At 37.4% G+C, this 24,489-nt stretch overlaps 1 protein-coding gene across 1 annotated transcript in view; it reads right to left on the reverse strand.

The window, feature by feature from the left end:
• Vmat (Vesicular monoamine transporter) overlaps nucleotides 1-23,436 on the reverse strand; it is a 28,439-nt gene extending 5,003 nt beyond the window's left edge. The window contains exons 1-12 of the mRNA XM_053767298.2: nucleotides 23,299-23,436; nucleotides 17,887-18,037; nucleotides 7,188-7,343; nucleotides 6,189-6,321; nucleotides 5,417-5,475; nucleotides 4,839-4,960; nucleotides 3,841-3,985; nucleotides 3,078-3,179; nucleotides 2,857-2,991; nucleotides 1,826-1,917; nucleotides 679-862; nucleotides 39-172 (exon numbers count right to left, since the gene is read on the reverse strand). Of these exons, the coding sequence (XP_053623273.1) occupies nucleotides 39-172; nucleotides 679-862; nucleotides 1,826-1,917; nucleotides 2,857-2,991; nucleotides 3,078-3,179; nucleotides 3,841-3,985; nucleotides 4,839-4,960; nucleotides 5,417-5,475; nucleotides 6,189-6,321; nucleotides 7,188-7,343; nucleotides 17,887-18,016 (1,392 nt within the window). The 5' untranslated portion in view covers nucleotides 18,017-18,037; nucleotides 23,299-23,436. The remainder of the gene's footprint in view (nucleotides 1-38; nucleotides 173-678; nucleotides 863-1,825; nucleotides 1,918-2,856; nucleotides 2,992-3,077; nucleotides 3,180-3,840; nucleotides 3,986-4,838; nucleotides 4,961-5,416; nucleotides 5,476-6,188; nucleotides 6,322-7,187; nucleotides 7,344-17,886; nucleotides 18,038-23,298) is intronic.
• Nucleotides 23,437-24,489: the final 1,053 nt, after the last annotated feature.

A 24,489-nucleotide genomic window follows, 5' to 3' on the forward strand; every position in this document is an offset into this window, starting at 1 on the left:
GCGGGCGAAGCCGTGGGCACAAGCTAGTAAGGGCTCACCCGCTTCTCGTCCCGCGCGGGCGGCGCGCGCAGCAGCAGCAGCAGAGGCGCGTACGCGAAGTTGAGGACGGCGATGATCACCAACATCCACTCGAAGCCGATGCTGTTCACCAGCGTGCCAGAGAACGCGGGCCCTTCAACACATCCATAAGTTAATAATAGGGCATATTACGCAAAGCTCAGCGCAGATGGCGCTGCTGGTACAACTAAGGTACACAAACATTGCCAATGGAGGCAAAAAGCGACAATTTTCAATATTGTTGCAGATTTACGACCAAAAGTACCTTCTACGTCATCGTGGTGCGAGTTTACAGGAAAATTGAAGGATTTAGTGGATAACACTATTTTAGGTTATGTTCTGCATTATTTGGTCAACTGTGCTCATAAACTGATATAAACTTGATTTTCACTGAAGATCTTATCTGTATGAAGTCCATATTTTAATAAGTCTTCACAAGTGTTCCGAGCTTCTATTCGACCGTTTACTGGCCCGAAAAATTTCGAGCGAAGCCGCGGGCAAAACCTATATTTCTCATCCTTACTAAACATAGGTTATACAAAATTTCAGCTCAATCGCACTAGCACTCTGGACTGGTCTATGAAAAAGTATCAGGAACACATGAAAACAAAGGAGACTCACCCACAGCGTACCCCAAGCAGAACGCGGTGTCGCCTATAGCGTATACTGAACCGTACACGGCCGCGTGGCGGATGTCCACGAGGAACCCCAGCTCTGGCATCATGGAAGAGTCTACCATTCCGATGGCGAAGCCGAGACCAGCGTTGGGAATTATCAAGTGTTCCAATTTACGCGCCATTGGGATCTAGAACGAGTTTTAGGTTATTTGAAGCGGTGGTGGTGCTCGAAAGGTCCCAGGCTCGAATCCTACTCGTGCCACACGAGTTTGTGTGTGGTCATCACACAATCTGATTCGTGTATTGTATAGTAAGTAGTTTTCATCGACCACCACTTGCTTCCGGTGAAGGAAAAACATCGTGAGGAAACCTGTACACTTGTTGATTATTAACTTGTGTGTGAAATGGAGAAGGCAATGGCAAACCACTCCATTACTAATGCCAAGAAAGATGTTGTGTGTGTTTCATTCCACGTAATGACCACGACCCTCAGCCGTGAGGAAAATGACTATGAATAAGAGATCATCATTTATCACTCACAAAACAGATAATCCCAATCCCAACTATCTATTATATTAAATGAATACCCTAACAATATTTATGAGAAAATAATTCATTTATAGTAAGCAGTACTTAAATAATAACTGTATAAAATTGTATTGAGTAGTGACTTGTCTTACCACGTATAAACATAAGTATAGGTTTTTGTCGATGGTGCTTGTGTAATCATATAAAAAATATTGTAACATAAATAAATAAGTAAAATAAAAATTTCCCCACTAATATTATAAATGCGAAAGTAAGTTTGTTTGTTTTTTACCTCTCCACGCGTTATCTATTCAAGCAATCTTCTTGAAATTTCTTATATCTATACTATTATTATAAAGAGATAATCGTTTGTGAGTTTGTGACTTTGTGAGTTTGTATGTTTGAGGCGGGTAATCTCCGAAATTACCGAACCGATTTCAAAAATTCTTATACCATTAGAAAGATACATTATCCAAGATTGCTATTGGCTATATTTTATCTCAAAATTCTCACGGGAGCGAAGTCCCGGGCAACATCGAATACTATATAACTTAAAATCAAACAAGAAAAAGCGATTGTGAAGGTCCTAATTTCTGCGTATAAATGCTGTAACGTAGACTCACCAGAATGAGACACAGGCCGATGATGACGAGCCCCGAGCACGCGGCGAGCCAGCGGCCCATCTTGTGGCCCAGCGGGCCGAACAGGTTCGTGCCTGCAAATCATATCATATGTGGCATACTGCAAGGTTACGTGCCCCATCCTCGCACGTAACTGTACATCACAACCATAATACTGATGCTCCAACGTCCATCCGCCACGCTGTGCAGCAACTGAGTCGTGGTAATTGTTTGTGAGTTTGTATGTTTGAGGCGGATAATCTCCGAGACTACCAAACAGTCTTTCACCATTAGAAAGGTAGATCCGATATTGCTATAGGCTATATTTTATATAAAATTTCCCACAGGAGCGAAGCCCCGGGCAACATATAGTGTATATCAGGGTAGTTGAGGAAGTGTATACAGACACACACATTTCATTATCATATCATCTCACTCTCGTAGATTCGCTCTACTTTTCCAAATTGACGACCTCGGTGGCGCAGTGGTAAGTGGTAAGTGCTTGCCACTGAACCGAGAGGACACGGGTTCGATCCCCGGTCGGGTCATGATGGAAAATGATATTTTTCTGATTGGCCCGGGTCTTGGATGTTTATCTATATATGTATTTGTTATAAAATATAGTATCGTCGAGTTAGTATCCCATAACACAAGTCTCGAACTTACTTTGGGGCTAGCTCAATCTGTGTGATTTGTCCTAATATATTTATATATTTATTTATTTATTTTATTCCAAATAGATAAAAATGACAAAACCAGAGCTGAATTTTCAAAATTTTATGCAAGTTAGGATGATAGGTCAACCATTAATAACAAATGTGAGTCTCATAATTACAACTAGCTACTAGCGGGGTCATTTATATACCTATATATCAGAAATAAATAGTCTAAACAACACTGAAAACTGCATCAAAATCCGTTGCGTGGTTTACAAGAAAATTTAGAAACAGACAGACGGTCGACACAGCCTTTTTTTCATACAATGTAGTGATAAATTAATGAAAAATAATATATAAAGATAATCCACAGCTCACCGATGAGATAGCAGATGCTAGCTGGCAGGAAGGCCACGCCCTGCTGCCAGCGCCGCGCTTCCATGGTGTCGGCCATCCAGATCGGCAGGCTGGGCTCCAACATCGCTATGCCCACGTTCGCGAAAGTTATAGCTCCTGAAAATTGCATACACTTTCATTGCTTATTCCATCGCATGCCAGGTCCAGAGTACCAGGCAATCATGGACAGCAAGAAGTCTCACCAGCAGCGACGATGATGTAGGGATCCATGACCAGGTCTTTGAGTGAAGGTGGCTCCGACTCCTGTCTCACGACGCCCGGCTGGAGAATCATCAGCTGCAGTACTGGATGAGAATGTAACAATATATTTATGACACCAAGGGCTGGTGACTATTTTGGCCAACGTTTGAGTTTGACCATACAAAGAGGGAATGTCGCCAGCCCTCTGGGAACTTTACCGCGCGACGACGGCGATTTAGTGTCAATTTTTTATTAAAATTAATTTAATATTTTTTATTTTAGTTTTAATTGTTTTATTTTAACAAATAGCTTAAGTGTGTATATACATATATATATATATATATATATATATATATATATATATATATATATATATATATAAAAATAATTATAATTTGGACAACTATACTTCTTCGACAAATAGAAACGCATCGTAATCGTATCCTCAAAAATATAGTTGAGAATACTTTGCATACCAACTTTTGTTAACCTGTTTCTCTGTCCCACTGCTGGGCAAAGAAAGGCCTCTGTTATGTCTTCTGTGCAAATTCAAAATTCTTTATTAAACTTAGGATAATACATTTCAATTGACGTCAAAAATGTACTTAAAACTAAATCTACCGCCGAATTCTAAAGCACAGGTGAAGAAGAAGAGGCGCACCTTCACCGCAGCCTCTTCTCCGAGGAATCAACTTTTTCTTTTAATTGTTGCCTATCACGCTAAAACATTCACTTGGTTGACTAAAAATTGTGAAATGAACTTACACCCGTCGCCCAGGGCCAACGCGGACAGCATCAGGAACGGAGCAGTTTTGCCGACGAACTCGTACATGAGACCACCGAAGGGCGGACCAATGAGGACACCGAGCGCCAGCCCGCCCAGAGCTATGCCCATGGCGTTGCCGCGTTCCTGAGAACAACTTGGCTGTTATGCTCTCCTGGTACTTTTTGCCCTTGAACTGGACCTCTCTGTATCTCCCGTGGATGTTGTACGAGGCGACTAAGGGACATAATAGCCTTGGCAGCTAGGTATTAATATTTATTATTATTTATAACTAGCTGTTGGCCGCGGCGTCGCCCGCGTGAATTTCACAGCAAAATCTCAGTAATTTTTTTATCGCGTATTTACCGGGATGAAATTTAGCTAATTTTCCTACATGACCCTCCTCATTTTCCGGGATAAAATATCTATAAGATGTTAAACCCGGGATTCTGAGGCATTTTTGATTCATAATTAGTTTTTCAATTATCCTACGGGAACCTGACCATTTACCGGGATGAAATGTATCTAAGATGTTATCCCGGTATATAAGGTACCTACATACCAAATTTCAAGCAAATCAGTCCAGTAGATTTCGAGTGATGCGCGTTCAGACAGACAGACAGACAGACAGACAAAAATTTCCAAAACTATATTTTCGTCATCTACTCGAATATCAGTAACTAAGTATATTCCATGAAGAATTTTAAAAAATAACCAATGTACAAATTTGGCCTTTCTTCAATTTTATTATATGTATTGATTTTAGTATTCCCAATGAGGGTTGGTTGTAAAACCACAGGCGAATCTTGTTCTATTATCCTCCCGCGTACTGACGTTGTGGTATAAGCTCACGCCGTGTTTTCTCAAGAGAAAGACAAGTTCTTAAAAAATGCAAAAACATCCTTGGAGAATATTGGAAGAATATAATAGAGAAGTATTCTTCAAGACACACACCGATTTAATCGAAAGTACTAGGCTATCATAAAACAGAAAGAGTTACCTTATCATCAGGATACCGTTCCGCGAGCATGCCCATGCCGGATACAGACGAGCAGGAGGACCCGATGCCTTGCAGCGCCCGCGCGACGAACAACACGCCGTACGATCGCCCGAATGCAAAGACTGTACAAAAAAAAAATATTTATTCATTCAGGTATGTACACCAACAGTGAATACAGACAACGTTCAACACAAATACAGGTTTACACATAGTTGAATTAAACTAAACAACTGTATCAAAATAATATTGATTAGTGATTATTTTGCTAATTGTCTAAGTTACAAGACAACGCGGATGAATGAACATTGCGCAGTTTGTATGAGAGCTTATAATTTACCGCAATGGAATATGAGCAATGCATGTCGATCCCGCCAAAGTTTGTCGTTGTTAACGGGTGTATTGAGTCTTCAAATATCCTAAAATGTAAACTGCACAGACTTATATATACATCAATTGTTGGTTAAAAATACTCTCAAGTTAAGCAATATCAGCAATGTATTACGCATTATTAGTAATATAGCCGGCAGGCGTTTAACCGTGCGGAAAGATTTATCTATAATAATGATAATTGGACTTACTGAGAGTGGAAAGGAACATCAGGATGAAGCCGGTGAACATGGGGATGCTGTAGCCAATTCTGAAAAAAAGGAACATTTATTAATACCGTAAAAAATATATTCATTTGAAACTTCTCGCATGGGAACCAAAGGTATTGTATTTAGTTTGTTGTTGTATGTGTAGTAATTGAAGCGGTGGTGACCCAGTGGTTAAGACTGTCCTGTCCGCCTGTGACTGAAAAGTCCCAGGTTCGAATCCTATTCGTGCCACATGAGTTTATATACTAATCTGACTCTTGTATGGTAGTTTTCATAGGCCATAACTTGCTTCCGGTGATCTTGAGGAAACCTGCACATTAGCGGACAGTTTAGTTCAGGTGTGTATGCGCTAGTCACTAGATGGCGGTAGGTGATCGTATAAGTCATGACTGATGCCTGTTGGCGGTTTGAATAAAAACTTTGGACACAAGTGTCAGCAATAACACACTCGATATGAATGAATGAATGAATGATAAATATCCTACTAATATTGTAAATGCGAAAGTTTATGAGGATGTGTATATGTTTGTTATTCTTTCGCGCAAAACCTACTATACCGATTGTTATGAAATTTGGTACACGGGTAGAATATAACCTGGAATAACATATACTTTTTATCCCGAAATTCCCGAAATTGCCTCGGTGGGCAGCTAATAGTTAATAAATATTCTATTGTGATGGGCTGCGGTGCTTGCTTACCATCAAGCATTCTCAAGCAGCTCATTTGGCTACTCTACCATATAAAAATCCTTACTTGTGTGTGAGCGGTCCCACAAAGGGGTTGGCCAGCAGCTGCACGATCGCCTTGCTGGCGAACATGACGCCCACGGCCACCGTCTCCTGGATCAACTCCTTGTGGCGGTACTCCTTCTCGGCCGTGATGTTCACTGCGGACATGAGGATTGAGGAGCGTTTTTAAACCGCCGACGCAAAAATGTCTGTTTGTCTGTGTACGTGGCACCGTAGCACATCAACGGGTAAACCGATTTAGTTGCGGATTTTTTATTTGATAGCAAATTTTTATGCGGCGGTTCGAAGATATGTTTAATGAAAATCTGTTCAGCCGTTCAAAAGTTGTAGCGAAATGAATATTGAAAGTCGGGGGTTTTTTAATTTGTCGAACAAACAATTAGGTGTTATATCTAAACTGTTGAGGACGGAGGATGGGAAGCAAGTAATACCAAGTGTGAGATGTACTGTCATTAACACAGTATTTTTTCACTGGTTTTTGAAGGTAAATTTTTGAAGGTACTTGGAAATAGTTTTAAAATTAAATTTTGTCATTTACCCTATTACAATGACTGCTTCTCTATCTAGTTAATATGGTGGGACATCGGTAAGTGTAGCTGTGATATACAGTCGCGTGCAGATTAGGGACACACACAAAACGACCCAAATTGCTGAATCATTGGGTAGGGTACTTGATATGCCGAAACTCCTCAGGAAGCGAAGCGGTCGCAACTAGTCGATACTAATATTATAAAGAGAAAAGATTTGTATTTTTGTTTGTAATATAGTTCCCAAAAACCTCAGAAACTACTTGGCCGATTTTGATGAAATTTGGCACAGATATAGACGACATATTCAGGAATAACATAGTTTTTTGTATTACAGTTTTATCCTAGCGAAGCTGGGGCGCGCCGCTAGAATTTTTATAAAGTCAATCAACCCCTACTCCCTGGTATCGCTAGCGCTTATAAATCCTATATCGGTTGACGCTACCAGGATATCAGAAACACCGAGAAGCACTCACCATGCGTGACATTCTCAACGGCCAGTGTTGTGTTCCTCTCCAGACAGGGGCAGTACGGGGTCGGCGGAGGGGGGGCGGCGGTGATCTCGTCCAGGGAGAGGGAGAGGGGCGCGTCGGGGTGCCGGATGTCGTAAAGGAACTCTGGTATTATGGGCACTGCAACAAAAAAAAATTGTTTTATTACATACCTACTTACTTTATAAATAGTTTTGTTACACCCTTACTTAAAAGTTCGTTCGTTTCTTACATTATTATAAACCTAAGTTCTCTGTCGTGTCTGTCTGTCTAAGGCCACCTGTAAACAGTCAATTATATTGCGCAATATGAACGAACGAAAAGTATATTCGACCAAATTGAGATGACGAAGTGTGCAGCCCATCAAGAGAGTTGCCCAGCTGTAACGTGCCTAAAAGGCTGGCAGCAAAGCATTGCAGTACAGCAATGCCGCCAGCCATAAATATATTCTTGCCAGAGCCGAGCCACTTCGACGGCTTCATCGGACGCTCAAGTCAACCCTATCATGGATGTGGACCGTTGAGCATTATCGGTTTCTATCGCTCGCACTCAAACTTTCGTGTTTCTATAACTAGAAGTAAATTCTGCAGCTCGCTTCACTGGATTCATTAATAATGTAGGTCGTCTGAGCCTCACGCCTGTGACTGCCATTACCTTCTTCTCGGTCGTCGGTTAAACGGAACCAGACCAATTTCCCAGCGCGAGATCAAAGACTAACCCACTTAGCGGCTGCTAGTGATGGAACGAGGTTCGATAAATCATATTTATCGACATATACCAAGGTTATTTTTTAGACAAATTACAAAAACCCCAGAATTTCAATATTCGTTTCGCTACAACTTTTGAACGGCTGAATCGATCTTGATCAAACATATCTAGGAACCACCGCATAAAAATTAGCTATCAAATAAAAAAAACGGTTCACCCGTTGATTGAGGTGCCGGTGCCACGTAAACACAGACATACTTGGCGGTCAAACTTATAACACCCCTCTTTTTGTGTCGGGGACTAACTAATGATGGATAAACAATACTTCTATAAAAGAATATATCATATTTTTTTAAATATCATTTAATTTATCATCGTCATGACCAATCCAAAGATTACACTCAGAACAGATCGCTTTAGATCCATACCAGAGTGCTCCGTAGCGACGACGCAGACTGTTTTAATGAATTTCTTTCGGCATTTCTTCTCGGAAGTGGTCGTTCCGAAATGTTAACAGCTTAGTAGCTTTGACAGAAGATGAAGCATAATTTAAATTTGACACACAAAAAATGTCCGTAGAATTTGTATTGCTGCAGCACATAATCACATCACGGAATCATTGTTAATCTCAACTGTTATTATTTTAGATCTCTGTCTTATGATGCAAATAAACTAATAAATTTTATTTATCTATATAACTATATCTAAAAGCAGAGACCTAATTCTACCTTCCTAACTAATTTTATAAATGCGAAAATAAGTCTGTTACCTCTTCACGCTCTATCTACTCAACCAATCTTCTTGAAATTTTGCATATACATAATTTGAAGTACAGAGAAGGATATAGGGTACCTTTCATCCCGGAAAAATAACTGTTCCCCCCGTGAGAAAATAACGGGCGAATACCCAAATAAATGCATTGTGAAAAGTTTATCGATGTCGATAAAACCGTCGCGTCACTACGGGCGGCGCACGTCACGATCCCGCCTGCAGCGGCGCCTATTAGCGGGTTCCTAACTTAGTTTTGAGAGGAAGCGGATACTATTTAATTTAATTAATTGGGAACACAAGTATAAATAAACCATAGATAAAAGAAATTCATTAATTTTATCTATGAAATTGAAATAAACCTAATATTTTAACAAATTGTCGTTTATTTTTGAAACCGAACTCAGAGGTTAAATTCAAAATTATTTATTCATTTTAGGATGATATACATCACTTAATAACTTAAATAATATAATAACTCACTTGATAAATAACATATTCTTTCTAGAACCTTAAAAAAAAAACAAATTTGTTTAATAATTATTATGTTTAAAACAAGCACCGTTAGACCCGGCCGACACTCATCAACATTTAAATTAAAAAAACAACCAACCGCCAACTTTGGCAAAGAGCGATCTGAAAAAAATAAATTCCCTTTGCGTTGTAAAGCATTTTCGCATTGTTCGTGAGTTCCTAGTACCTGGACTTTAATAACCCTTCCCTTTGACCGACTTACAAAGTTGAATTCTCCCACAAAGGGTATTTTGTACTGAGAAATATTAATAAAATAGGTAGGTAGGTACTTACAATCTTTGCAAAGTCAAAGGTTATTATATTTACTAGCTGTGCCCCGTGGCTTCGCTCCCGGGGGAATTTCGGTATTAAAAGTACCCTATGTGTTATTCCAGGTTATATTCTACACGTTTACCAAATTTCTTAACAATCAATTAATCATTTGATTCGTCATCATCATAGCGTCAGATTTTATTCAAGTCTAGTGGCAGGCAGAAGCATACACGCTAGTGAACTGTACTATCCACACATGTGCAGGTTTCCTCACGATGTTTCCCTTCACCGCAGCAAGTGGTGGTCTATAGAAACTACTGTACACGAGTCAGATTGGTATACAAACTCGTGTGGCACGAGTAGGATTCTAACCTGGGACCTTTCGATCACAGAAGGACGGACTTAAACACTGGGCCACCACTGCGTCAAGATTCAAATTCAAATTCAAACATATTATTGCATTTCATAACATATTGTCTTGTATGTAAGTACTCATTAAGACTGTAATAGCATTTATAGATCTATCAGTAATGACTTTAAGTCCCAATTTATTATAAAACTATACTAAATTAAACAATAGTTTAATTTATAATAGTTTTAATTTTACTTAGTTTGATCTTATCATTATGTAGTATAAAACAAAGTCACGCTGTCGGTCCATATGTCCCTGTGCTTAGATCTTCAAAACCACGAAATAGATTTTGTTGCGGGTTGTTTTAAATAGAATGATGGAAGATCACATGTTACATTTATTAAGGTTTTACCCGAGCAACGCCGGAACGGGCCGCTAGTTAAATATAAAATTAAAATTAAGTTATACAACATTGAATATAGTATTATTGTCAAAGCGTGTATTATTGACAGAGTGTTTGTGTATCAAATGTAAAGTGTGACTAGCCGCGTGAATCAGAGCGGTGATTTAATATCAACATTATCAGTTGCAAACTGGTCAATGTTAGCAACAAGATTTATATAAAATTGTCAAGAACTTAGAAGTTTAATGTGTTCGTGTATTGTGAAGGAAAAACAAACAGGTGAAGGAAAACATCGTGAGGAAACTGCACACAGGTTGTTGACTTGTGTGTGAAATGGAGAAGGCAACGGCATACCACATTAATAGTGCCAAGATAGTTGTTGTGTGTGTTTCATTCCACGTAATGACCACGTCATGAGTAAATACGACTATCCAAGAAGTTACGTTTGGAAAATTTGTGTTCAGCAGTTTGGAAACCGTCAGCTTTTTTCAGAGGATACTAGCAACTTGTCGACCTCGGTGGCGCAGTGGTAAAGTGCTTGCCTCTGAACCGAGTGGTCCCGGGTTCGATCCCCGGTCGGGTCATGATGGAAAATGATCTTTTTCTGATTCCAAGACCCAGGTCTTGGATGTTTATCTATGTATGTATTTGTTATAAAATATAGTATCGTTGAGTTAGTATCCCATAACACAAGTCTCGAACCTACTTTGGGGCTAGCTCAATCTGTGTGATTTGTTCTAATATATTTATTTTTTTATAACTTCGTAGTCGGGAGTCACAAGCTTTTATTGTCGTCAATCATCTTGCCGCATACAGCGAGTGGCAAAGTCTTGTCCGCCCCGGTTAAAACTATTGTCAAGCCGCACTTTGGGGCTTAGCCATAACATATCCAGTTTCACCAAGCCGATGAAAGTCGATACATTTCTCTGTGAACGTTTAAGACTAGCACACTAGCGCCTACCATCATATTTTAATCAATTTCTTTTAAATAAAAGCAAATTTCAAAAATCTAGCCTGGACAAATATGCTATGTTACATAGAGGACTTAATTAAAAAGTAATATATTTTTCTATTGTACAATATGTAGTCACAATTTACTGAAATGACTTTAGTGGCCGCCGTTTTCCGTTTAGTATATTGTGGCAACTGTGTCCAATATGAAACTGCAATACTTTTCAATGCAGACATTTACCTTGGGAAGTATAATAATTCCGAGACAGATTTTTAAAATATGCCTCCGTTTAAAAGAAACTGATAAAAATATGATGGGGAACTCTTAAAGCAAGACCACCCGAACACAGAGCATAAAGCTGATAACATCAACACTTATCTTCACGCACTGGCGAGCATGCGGGCAGAACAAAATGGCGGACAGGGCTTATTAATTTTAGGTTATGTGACGACAGTCGACTAATGGGCCGGGCGGGATATGATACGGTTTAAATAGATTAGGATTTTAATTGTTTATTTTAGTATAAAGCTTAGCTTTGTATAAGTTGCACGCAACTGAGAAGATGTGCTGGTATCGGTTGGACTGGCTTTCCCAAATTTATGAAATCTTTGATGTCAGTCTGTCTGAATGCGTATCACGCGAAATGTACCAGACCTATGTAAGTACTTAAATTTGGTATGTCTTAATCTTTATTTAACAAATCTGTACGCGCATACCGGATATTGATATCGTTATTTAAACTTATTTGTGTTGTTCTCCTGTGAAGTGAATTTGTAATTCTTAATGAGAATAAATATCTTTAACATTAACATATTTACCATATGGTTAATATCTTAGATATATTTTATCCCGATTCCTGTTGGGATTCCCGTGGTCAAATAATGAACAAATGGACCAATCAATTTACTTAATAAATATGGCGCGAGTAAGATTGGAACCTGGGACCTTTCGATCACAGGCGGGCATAACCACTAGTCCACCACTGATACAAAGAAGTTAGCTAAATATTGAGAGACATCCATTTGTCTTTACAAACCACTCGACGAGATTAAAAAAATCTCGATTCCAAGCCTCGTTGCAAATAAAATGACCTAATTACGCTGTAAGAATGGAATCGATAAAAATACTCGATTGAGTCGATTGTTGAATCGAGTGGTTCGCACCACTATTCGCAAATGAGCTGTCATCGGCACGCGCGCTCGAGTACGTCATGCTCTTCGGTTTTCAAATATCGAATATCGACTGGCTGGCATATTTAATTGTTTTTTTTTTAGATTTTTTTTAGTTACCAATGTTAATCTATGGTGATACGTATTTTCGTGATCAAATTTAGGATTTAAATTAGGATAAAAAAATTCACACTTATGTGAAAATATTTGAGAATAGTTATTAAGGAAAATGTTATTGGATCGACCAGCACAAATCTTCTTTCTTTCACCAATGTCGTTGTCAATAACATGGACTCCCGGCAGCAGACGGACGCTATCTATACGGACTTTTCGAAGGCATTTGACAAAATCTGTCACGAAATCTTGCTGAAGAAGTTGTCGAAGTATGGATTTAGCGGTTCTCTGTTGCTGTGGTTGCAGTCATATCTGATCGATCGCTCTCAGTATGTGGTTTTGAAAGGATACCGGTCCGACCCATACTTTGCCACGTCCGGAATTCCCCAGGGCTCACACTTAGGACCTTTGCTCTTCGACGTTTTCATCAATGATGTCGTTGACGTAATTCAACATAGTGACGTATTTCTTTATGCAGATGATCTTAAGCTAACTAAAGTTGTGCGTGGTGCTGAGGACGTCAAGCTTCTACAGTCTGATATTGATAATTTGGTAGAATGGTGCAAAGATAATAAAATGTCCCTTAACATCAATAAGTGTTACCATATTAAATTATGCCGAAAGCCTCTGCCTTTTAAATCCACCTACAAAATCAATAACTCAGTATTACAAGAAGTTAATGCCATCCGCGATTTAGGTGTGACAATAGACTCCAAATTGACTTTTATTCCTCACATCGACGACATAGTTGCTAGGGCCTCAAAAACCCTCGGCTTTATTATTAGAAACGCCAAAGTATTTAAAAATCCTGCAACTAAGATAACTATTTATAATTGTTTCGTCAGAAGTTTATTAGAGTACTGCTCAGTTGTTTGGTCTCCTCAGTACAGCGTACACCAGCTTCGTATTGAACGCATCCAAAAACGATTCATACGGCATCTTTCGTTTAGTAGTGGACTAAGTGTTAAAGCTTATAGCTACAACGAACGTCGTCAACACTTCAAGATGGATAGTCTTCTTACAAGGCGTAATATTTTGGATGTAACTTTTCTTTATAAGGTCGTCAGAAACATAGTAGATTGTCCCCAACTTCTCGGTATCGTTAGCATTAGAGTTCCCCGCAAACCGCCTCGCCATCCAGCTCCAGCTTTACTCAATAAACCTCTAGCCCGCACTAACGTTCTAACGCATGCTGCAATATATCGCTTGCCGGCCGCTTACAATCGATTGCATGACAAGCTAGACATCTTTCACGATTCCTTCCAGCGGTTCCGATCAAAAGTGACTGAGCTGTTGAGGGAAGCATAGTCTTGACTTGTGTTGTGCCCACCTTGTTTTAGGTTGTTTATGTATTGTGATCTGTTTGTTTATGTTTTATTAGTTTGTTTTGTAATTTAATTTAATTTCATTTCAATACCTTAATTTTAAATTGTTAATTTGATGTCTGACATATTAATATTATATCTATAATTAATTTTCTTTTCGTCCGCCTGTTTAAGCTTGATGTGGCAGCCTTCAATAGAATTTTTACTTTTGAAATGTATGTACTTATGTAATTGTGTAAGAAATATTGTAATTTTCTCTGGCAGTCCAAATAAATAAATAAATAAAAAAAATAAATAAATAAATTTGTGTATCAAATACAATCTTTTATATTTATAGTGAATAAAAAATAATGTCCATGCAGTTAAACGTCGAAATAAACGCGGACGAGGCTGCGGACAAGAGCTAGTACAACAACAAACTGAAATATCTATATATACTTTGTTAATTGGCATTTAGATAGATGAACTCATGAATGACGACCTCGGTGGCGCAGTGGCAAAGTTCTTGCCACTGAACCGAGAGGGCCCGGGTTCGATCCCCGGTCGGGTGATGATGGAAAATGATCTTTTCTGATTGGCCCGGGTCTTGGATGTTTATCTATATATGTATTTGTTATAAAATATAGTATCGTTGAGTTAGTATCCCATAACACAAGTCTCGAACTTACATTGGGGCTAGCTCAATCTGTGTGATTTGTCCTGATTGTATATATATATATATATATATATAATATAGAACTCTTCACTGCACCATTTACCAGAAAATCATAAGTTGTTCAAACATTAAACGAACGCAAGAAAAAGTGAACCAAGACACATATGATGCCACATAATACCAAGAACACTGCCAGCATTCCAGCGTTGGATATCGATACTAAAATAATTCTCTAACCAAAAAATCTGCCAAGAAACGAACTACAAAGTAATATTCTTAAAAGCGTTATTTTTCTCCTGCACCTTCCACAAAAGGTGGGCTAAAGAACCAAAATTAACCAGTTTCGGCCCTATAGATTAAAATGGGGCGAAAACGGAAAAGGGCGGCCTCATTCCATATCTACCTCAAATCCAAGATGGCGGCCAATAACAGGAGTGCCTCATTTGTAATTCATTAGATGTTTGATTCTTCTAGTGGCCGAGTGTGGTATCGATTCGGTACCAGGGGCGCAGAGGTTTTAAGAGTTCTATGTTGCTACACTGTATGTGCGACAAAGTCCTCGCGCATTGTTACAACAAGTTGGAAAGCTATATTTTCTGTGTATGTAATTTAAAAAACTTTAAAAAATAATTTTAGTTTTTTTTTATTCGTCAGTTTTCACTCGTGTTGCCACTTATTTCGATATATCTCGTAAACTATGAATGTATTAGTAATATGACAGTATTCACTCGGTTACAATCATAACATTATAATATTTTTTTTGTATACTTTTTCATTTCTTCTTAGCAATGGTCGTTTCGAAATATCTGTATATTATAGCTAAAATGAAATATTGTAGCCAAGTATAATAACAAAAGAATTTAAAAAATAATTAGATGAAAAAATAAAAATTTTAACTACGACACCACAACGTACGAAGCCTCAATTCATTGACACTATACTGTTGAAACTTGATAAGTAGATGTATTCTGTGAACGATTTAAACACAAAATTTAACACAACAATAGAAAAAAATAATAAATTTTGGGAGTCCCCCTATGAAAAATGAGTTTCAGTTCTAAGTATGCTTAGAACTGAAACTCAACAATTTCTTTTGTCAAACCCATACGTTTAGGGAATCTATAGATAGGTCTCCAAAAATTATATTGAGGTTTCTAATATCATATAACATCATATTCTAAAGTGAACATTAGTTTGCGCCCTGTAACTTCTAAAATAAGAGAATGATAAAACTCGAATAAATATATGATGTACATCACTATGTAAACTTCCACCGAAAATTGGTTTGATCGAGATCTAGTGAGTAGTTTTTTTTATACGTCTGTCATAAATCGTAAACCGCAATACGGAACCCTTCATGGACGTGTCAAACTCGCACTTGGTCGCTTTTTTATACTCGACCTCGATAGTCTACATAAAAAAATCCCTGTTCGACTGTGTGTCCGATTTGTCAACCGACATATCCTGGTTTCTAAGGCAAACCGGCGACACGTTTGTAAACAATGGATTTTTAATAAAATATATGATCTAATGTTGTAAAACATATATCTAAATAATATGATACGAATTCACACAAATCTGAAATGTAACACCATATTTTTAAAAGTTTGTACTTGGATTCCAATTTTGCAACAGAAAACGCGTCATGGCAGTTGCTAACCGTTCACTCGCCCGGGCGAGTCAGTCTCAGTCGCGACTCAGTCTAGCTGAGAATGCGAGCTGACCTAGACCAAGTTTTATCGTCCGTTCAGGCCTGAAGAGGCTCTTGTTTTGGTTCAGGGGTGAGCCTAGCCATGGCCCCTCCAGTCCAGCAATACTCAATGACTACACTACAATACAGTTTCCTACATACTTTTAATTTTTAAGAAAACTATTAATTTATTATCTGTCAATCGATCCCCGGTCTGGTCAAGACGGAAAATGATCCTTTTCAGATTGATCTGAGTCTTCGATTTTTATCTATAAGTACAGCGTTACTGGTATCTAACGCAAAACCTTTCAAAGGCGCATAAGGTATATAGGGAAAAATAAGACCTATTACTTAATTGAACACACACACATTTAAAAAAAATCTATTATGCATAATAAATTAATTAGTTAATTATTAATAATATAATTTAATATATCAAAATATATTCAATATCTTAATAATTATAATTTAAATATTTGACATAAAACTAATACCCCTATAATAAAAAAACAGAAATCTATCAATAAAATTAATAAAGCACGCATATATATGATTAGTTTTTATAACATAATGGCCCTTCTCTCATTGCAGCGCCCGTCAGGGCCCTTAATTGGTTCTAATTCTATGAAAACACCTGTATTACATTAAGGACGCAATAAATGATTTGATTTGATTTGATTTGATTTGATTAACACTTTTTGTTCTACGACTTTTGTCTAAACGTAATACTTAAATTAAAAAAAAAAATTTAGTTGTATATATTTATTGTCGTTTCTATAAAACGTTAACTCTATGTTCGATTCCGCTACATAACGCTACTGTACTGTCTCGTGTTGATTGCCTAAAACATAGAGTTAAGATGTGCAGAATCGCAAATTAGATTGTATTTTTTTTTATATGAAAATAAAAGGTAGGTAGTTTTAGAAGGCTTTGCGTTTGATACCAGTAACCCTGTATATGTTACAAATAGCATCGTTCAATTAGTATCCCATAACACAAGTTCAAAACTTACTTTAGGGCTAACTTAATCTGTGTGACTTGTCCCTATGTATTTATTTAATAAAATAAACATACAGACATTAGTAAAAAGCATTCATCTAGTTGTCGTTTTCGGAAGTTGACATTCTAAAAAGTTGTCGTTTTCGGAAGTTGACATTCTAAAAAGTTGTCGTTTTCGGAAGTTGACATTCTAAAAAGTTGTCGTTTTCGCAAGTTGCCATTCTAAAAAGTTGTCGTTTTCGGAAGTTGACATTCTAAAAAGTTGTCGTTTTCGGAAGTTGCCATTCTAAAAAGTTGTCGTTTTCGGAAGTTGACATTCTAAAAAGTTGTCGTTTTCGGAAGTTGACATTCTAAAAAGTTGTCGTTTTCGGAAGTTGACATTCTAAAAAGTTGTCGTTTTCGGAAGTTGACATTCTAAAAAGTTGTCGTTTTCGCAAGTTGCCATTCTAAAAAGTTGTCGTTTTCGGAAGTTGACATTCTAAAAAGTTGTCGTTTTCGCAAGTTGCCATTCTAAAAAGTTGTCGTTTTCGGAAGTTGACATTCTAAAAAGTTGTCGTTTTCGCAAGTTGCCATTCTAAAAAGTTGTCGTTTTCGCAAGTTGCCATTCTAAAAAGTTGTCGTTTTCGGAAGTTGACATTCTAAAAAGTTGTCGTTTTCGGAAGTTGCCATTTTGGGAAGTTGTCGTTCTCAGCCTGAGGGCTCCCGAATTTGCCAGGCGCCGCTCACAAGTACCAGGGTGACATGCAACGCGAGGAGCACTCACCGACGGTAGTGAGGAGCATGTTGTCCAGCAGCAGAGCTATGGCGACAATGACGAGCACCAGTTTCCGGGACTCGCGGCATGCGTCGATCTTGGCTCGCCAGCCGCCGAAGCCGTCGGACGCCACGCCCATCGCGGAGGGGGCTTGGGGGTTCTGAGGGGGGGAGATATCACTTTAATCACTTTACTTATCTATACTATTATTATAAAGAGGTAAGCGTTTGTGAGTTTGTATGTTTGAGGCGGGTAATCTCCGAAACTACCGAACCGATTTCAAAAATTATTTCACCATTCGAAAAGTACATATCCCAGATTGCTATAGGCTATACTTCATCTCAAAATTCCCACGGGAGCGAAGCCCCGGGCAACATCTAGTAGATAATAATTGGGTAAACCTCTAGTTTTATATATAAAAATTAACAGTACGCGAGTAAACGTCGCGCATGAGATTTTATTTCTCTCAATAATAGTCCGGATTAGCCACCTCTCCCTCGAGAAATCAAGACATGGCTTGGCTTTAGCGTTCACAATCGAAAAATGTGCACAGATATTTTAATTCTGAGTACAAACTGCGGGGAGAAATATGGAAGCGGCCATTTAAAAAAATATATCTGTTATTAGCCACGTCCCGGGGCTTCGATCTCGTGGGAATTTCGAGATAAAAATTACCCCATGTTTTATTCCAGGTTATATTCCGCCCCTGTACCAAATTTCATAACAATCCGTCCACTAGATTTTGCGTGAAAAATTAACAAATATACATCATCACAAACTTCCACATTAATAATATTAGTAGGATTTGATATACGACATCTACATCGCATCTGTCTGCTTGTATGATCGCGATAAACTCGAAAACTACTGAACAGATTCTTCGACGGTTTTCACCAATACATAGTGAAATTATTGAGGATGGTTAAGCATTATGTATTTGTTATGGTCGAAATTTCGATTGTGAAACTTGAATAAAAAATCATTAAGAAACGAATTGCCCATACCAGTTATTCATCAAGTAGAAAATTCGAATTATGATTTGAAATCGGAACGAAGTGGGCAGAAGCGGTTCGTTACCGTTCGCGCTCATTTCCGCCCGCCATTTTGCTTTTCGCGCGCCATTGTCAACTGTCATTTTCATTTTTAATTGGAGCAATAATTTTTACATTCAACCCGGCTTTTTGTGTACACAAAATAAATTTCTAGATGATTTGTAAAATTTAAAATAGTAATGGCATTGTCTGTTTAAATCGTTAAAAAAGAGAGTTTTAGAATCTACAGATTTTAAATACGAGTATTGATTTAAAACTATACAAATATGTGATTTAACAAAATAGTGAATATTTCTGCACATTTATCCTGCCAGAGTACAACACTGTATGTTAGGTACACAAAAGCTTTGCCGCCTTTTGCTATGTCGATTAAAACGTTTATTTTAAAGTACTTTATTAATCCTTTCATTATGTAAGCATTCGTTTGTAAAAAATATATATATAACAATGCAGCATAGTATTCGGGTGCCGAAATATTGAGAAAAATCGTTTTCCATAAGATAAAAGACTTCGAAAACAATGGGATACGCCTCACGCTGTAAAATTTTCGAGCCAGTAAACGGTCGAAAAAGGCTCGGAACACTTCACACGTGAAAACTTATTAAAATATGAACTTCATACAGGTAAGATCTTCAGTCAAAATCAAGTTTATATCAGTTTATGACCACGGTTGACCAAATAATGCAGAACATAGTGTTATTATTTTCAGGATAATCCACTAAATCCTTCCATTTTCCTTTAAACTCGCACCACGATTGCGTAGAAGGTATTTTCAGTCGTAAATCTACAACAATATTGAAAATTGGCGCTTTTTGCCTCCATTGGCAATGTTTGTGTATCTTAGTTGTACCAGTAGCGCCAACTGCGCTGAGCTTTGCGTATGCCCTATTGTTAACTATTTACAAAACTATAAAATATATTTTAGCGAAAGGGAATTCTATTAGGCTAGTGAAAGGTTAGGTCTATTATTACATTAGCTTTTGCTCGTGACTTCACCCGCGTGAATTTGTCTGCGAAATCGGGTCAGACATGATTTTCTAAGTTTCACCCGCCACAATAGTTATTTGCGAGATAATTTTTGAAAAAATATGTACGCGGGTCTTTAATTATATCCATACCAAATTTTATGAAAACCGTTCCAACAGTTTAACCGTGAAAGCGAAATAGACAGACAGATAGACAGACAGACAAACTATCGAATTTATAATATTAGTACGGTGTTTATCACTACTAATAGGTTCTTTTTCAATGTGATAGCTTTTCCACATATTTTTGGAATCGTCCGAACGCTCCATACTAAATGCATACTCTAACGTGACGTCACGATTGAGTACCTAATATCTTAGCGAAAAAAGCTGTTAATAAAAGTTGTTTCAACATTTCGAATTTTTATGTTGGTTGTTATTTTTATTCACTTCACTTTGGTTTTAAATGGTCTTTCCAAAAATCATCCTATAATGATCCAGCGGTATTGCTACAGTCTATGAATTATCACAATGATCTTAAATATATTTATTTTATCTAAGGCTTATATGTTTTTTACAATTTTCTGACCTTGTCATCTACAAATATTAATCTCATTACATTAGTCTTCTTGAATCTATTATATATTTATCCATTGTCCTATGACAACAACATTTACGCTTGTCTGTATGTTTACATGTTTCTTCTATATCTTTTTAATTTTAATATATTATTTTTCTGTGTATTTATTGAATTATGTTAAGTTCACTGCACCCTCTTAGTTCACTTGTGTTTCTTTCCATCCAAAGGTTGGCTGGAAGAAATTGCATTAGCGATAAGTCCGCCTTTGCACTCATTATGTTTGAATATCTTGTTGTAACTGTACTCCTTTGTGAATGGTGCAATAAAGAGTTTATCTATCTATACTTCATAGTCGTATTCCTCATGGCTGAGGGTCGTGGTCATTACGTGGAATGAAATACACACAACAACTTTCTTGGCATTAGTAATGGAGTGGTTTGCCATTGCCTTCTCCATTTCACACACAAATTAATAATCAACCAGTGTGCAGGTTTCCTCGCGATGTTTTCCCTTCACCGGAAGCAAGTGGTGGTCGACGAAAACTACTATACATGAGTCAGATTGGTATACAAACTCATGCGGCACGAGTAGGATTCGAACTTGGGACCTTTCGATCTACAGGCGGGCGTCTTAACCATTACACCACCACCGCTATCTATCTTTATAATATTATAAATGCGAAAGTTTACGAGGACGTGTATGTATGTATGTACGTAATGTATGTCACTATTTCACGCAAAATCTACTGGACGAATTTGGTACACAAGTAGAATATAACCTGGAATAACACATAGGGTAATTTTTATCCCGAAATTACCACGGGAGCGAAGCCCCGGGGCGCAGTGGTCTACCACATGCAGTTTGCGTGCCGCAGATGAAGGTAAATTAATACTAATGATATCTCAGTTACAAGGAAGTATCACTTATATGTGATTGTCTGGTCTGGCGAAGCTCGTCAACATCCGCTGCGACTTCCTACAATCTGTCACAAAATAAAAAAATGCGTCTCGTGTGGAAAAATTACGGTATAAACGATTGTCATTCTGTGTCACATAAAACTATTAAAATGTATCTTTTTAATAGGTACGTGGTCGTTCCGAAATGCCAGTAGTTTGTAGCTTGTGAGAAATTAGACACGAGTACTATCTATATTATTATTATAAAGAGGTAAGCGTTTGTGAGTCACAAAAAATTTAGAAATTATATAAAAGAAGTACTTTGTAAAAAGACATATTACAAGTCTGACGATTATGTGAACGACAATAATGTTTGGCCCAAGCGTGGTGCAGTATCCTCATAACATATGTAATTGATTTATGACATTATTACGTACGTTTTGCACATTTAGCTTTCTATTTATATATATATTTTTTTTTATGGGATAATTTTCAATAATGTTATTGGAAATACAACTTTTATTTTATTTATTCATTCAAATTTTGACATTTTTAATAATGATGTAAATACGTCGTCCTAATTTTTAATATATATATATAAGACCTTGTTAATTGACGTCCTTGGAGAAAAGGCTGCTGTGAAGTTTGTTGCGCCGCTTCTTCTTCGCCTGCGCTTTGGAAGCCGGCAGTAGACTTAGTTTAAGTAATTTTTTGACGTCAATAAGTGATGTATATCATCCTGAATTGAATAAAGAATTTTGAATTTGAATTTGAGTTTGTAACTTTGTATGTTTGAGGCGGGTAATCTCCGAAACTGCCGGACCGATTTCAATAATTCTTTCACCATTAGAAAGGTACGTTCTCCAAGATTGGTATAGGCTACATTCTATCTCAAACTCCCACGGGAGCGAAGCCGCGGGCAACATCTAGTTTAATTTGAAAATTTACGTAAAAAAATGCCCGTGTAAGTATTTGTACGATAATTTAAAAAAAATCTTTATATATTTATTAAGTACATAAATATTTTTTTATTGTATAACTTGGGACCGTGGGAGGCGGGTTACAATCAGAGCATTTAATGACCAGTTCTTCTTCTTCATTCTTTATAGAAATAGCTTAGTAGTTTTAACATTAGTTTTAAGTGTATTTTATTGTAATTACGAAAAAGCAAATCAAATTGTTAAATTAAAAAAATATATATAAAATTCTATAACATACATGGCAAAGTTTTACAATAAATATAAAAACAGGAAATAAAAATTATAGAGAAACTAGCCATGACTGGCGACTTCGTTCCAGTGGGTATTTCGTTAACGATTAACCATTTCATACCATAAAAATAAAATAATAGTATTTAAATAACACAATACCTATAAGATAATAAAAAAAAATGTTAACACAATTAAGATTAGATCAGTTTGACCGCTAAGTGTCTGTCTGTCTGTCTGTGTACGCGGCACCGTATCTCATTGACTGGTGAACATGGTTTTTTTATTTGATAGCTTATTTTTATGCGATGGTTCTTAGATATGTTTGATCAAAATCTGTTCAGCCCATAGATAAAGGAAATATGGTTCAGCCGTTCAAAAGTTGTAGCGAAATTAATATTGAAAACTCGAGGGTTTTTTAATTTGTCTAACAAATAACTTGTATTTGTATTGATTACTTGTATTGATTTTCAATTTTCTAATTCTTCAGACATTTAAAATTGTTGCAGTCAGTCTTGCGTATATAAAAGTTGGACTAAAAGTAAAACATACGAATATTTTTTAAAATTTTAAGTATATTTACACTGCTAATGTTATGAGCGTGATATAGCACTAATTGTCGGGTCTAAAGAGTCTTAAACAAATCTTAAGTGTTATTTTAACAAATATATTTGCATACAAAATCTTATTCAACATAAGAAATAAATAAAAAATACTCACTCTAAAGGACAATCTTCAACGCGTGACCATCATTCTTCAGAAAAAAAAAATTAAAAAAATAATTCTCTAATGTGTTTTGAAAAAGGAACGTGCGAACGGCGCGGAGTCGAAAAGCCAACTGCGTTCAGCAGAATTCAAAATTCGAATGACTTCGAATCGGCCAATATTCCTTGGCCTCTGATATAAACGCCCTTTACCCCTTACTAAGGTCGTTTTATGACGACACAAAGGGCAGGGTAGGTCAAATTATACTGGGCGTTCTTATCAAGCCACAATATCGCCTATTATTCGAATCTGGTCGTTCTGACACCTCATTACGGTTCATTTCGGCATGTATTACAGGTTTTCATGAATGGTGACAATGAGTAGGGGATTATCGACTGTATTGTTAAGGGGGTTAAGGTCAAAATGTTGTGTGCCGGTGCTTAGAGCTACAGGTTTTCGATATGGTCATGCTGAAAGCATCGGTCATTAAGGAAAAAGGCCGATATGAGAAATATCCTTGCTTTTATGAGCTTAACTAGATTTTTCCTACGGTTTCTCTCTCGTCCTTGCTTCCGCGGCTGTGACACCTCTAAGCCCGTAGTAAAAAAACGTTTTGGACGTCAGGCAGGTGGCAGGTTGTAAAATCACATCTAACTTTGAAAATAAGGCTATTTTTCAGGCTTACACACGTCACAGCCCCGAATGAAACTAATGAGAGAGAGAAGACATTCTGTCAGATAGTTCTGTCCTATTTGCTGGTGTATTTTAAATTGTAGATACTTGTATTTACTTTGGATAATGTACAGGTAAGTAACGCGCTGTACATACAGAGTACCTATAGTTTATCTTGATGAGATAAATATGTTTAAATTTTTCTCAGTTCTCTCTCTTCTCCGCATGTTTCTATTGCGTTCCGGGCTGTGACACCATGAACCTCGGGATCAACCTAAAAAAATAACTGAATAATACAGTTGCGGACCCTTTTGGGAAATGCTACTGCTGCCTATCAGCTACCTTGTCCCTTAATCGCCTCATACGACATACAAGAGAGGATAGAGTGAGCTCAATCTAGGGCGAAACCACACGCCAAAATAAAAAAAACGGTTGCCTGTAAAGTCGGTTTTACGGGCGAAGATTTTACGTGACAACGTCTTTTTACGCGCGCGGCAGACCGATCATAGTTGAGTGGGAGAGAGACGCAAGGCA

This window comes from Plodia interpunctella, chromosome 30 (assembly GCF_027563975.2).
Source record: "Plodia interpunctella isolate USDA-ARS_2022_Savannah chromosome 30, ilPloInte3.2, whole genome shotgun sequence".
Lineage (NCBI taxonomy): Eukaryota > Metazoa > Arthropoda > Insecta > Lepidoptera > Pyralidae > Plodia > Plodia interpunctella.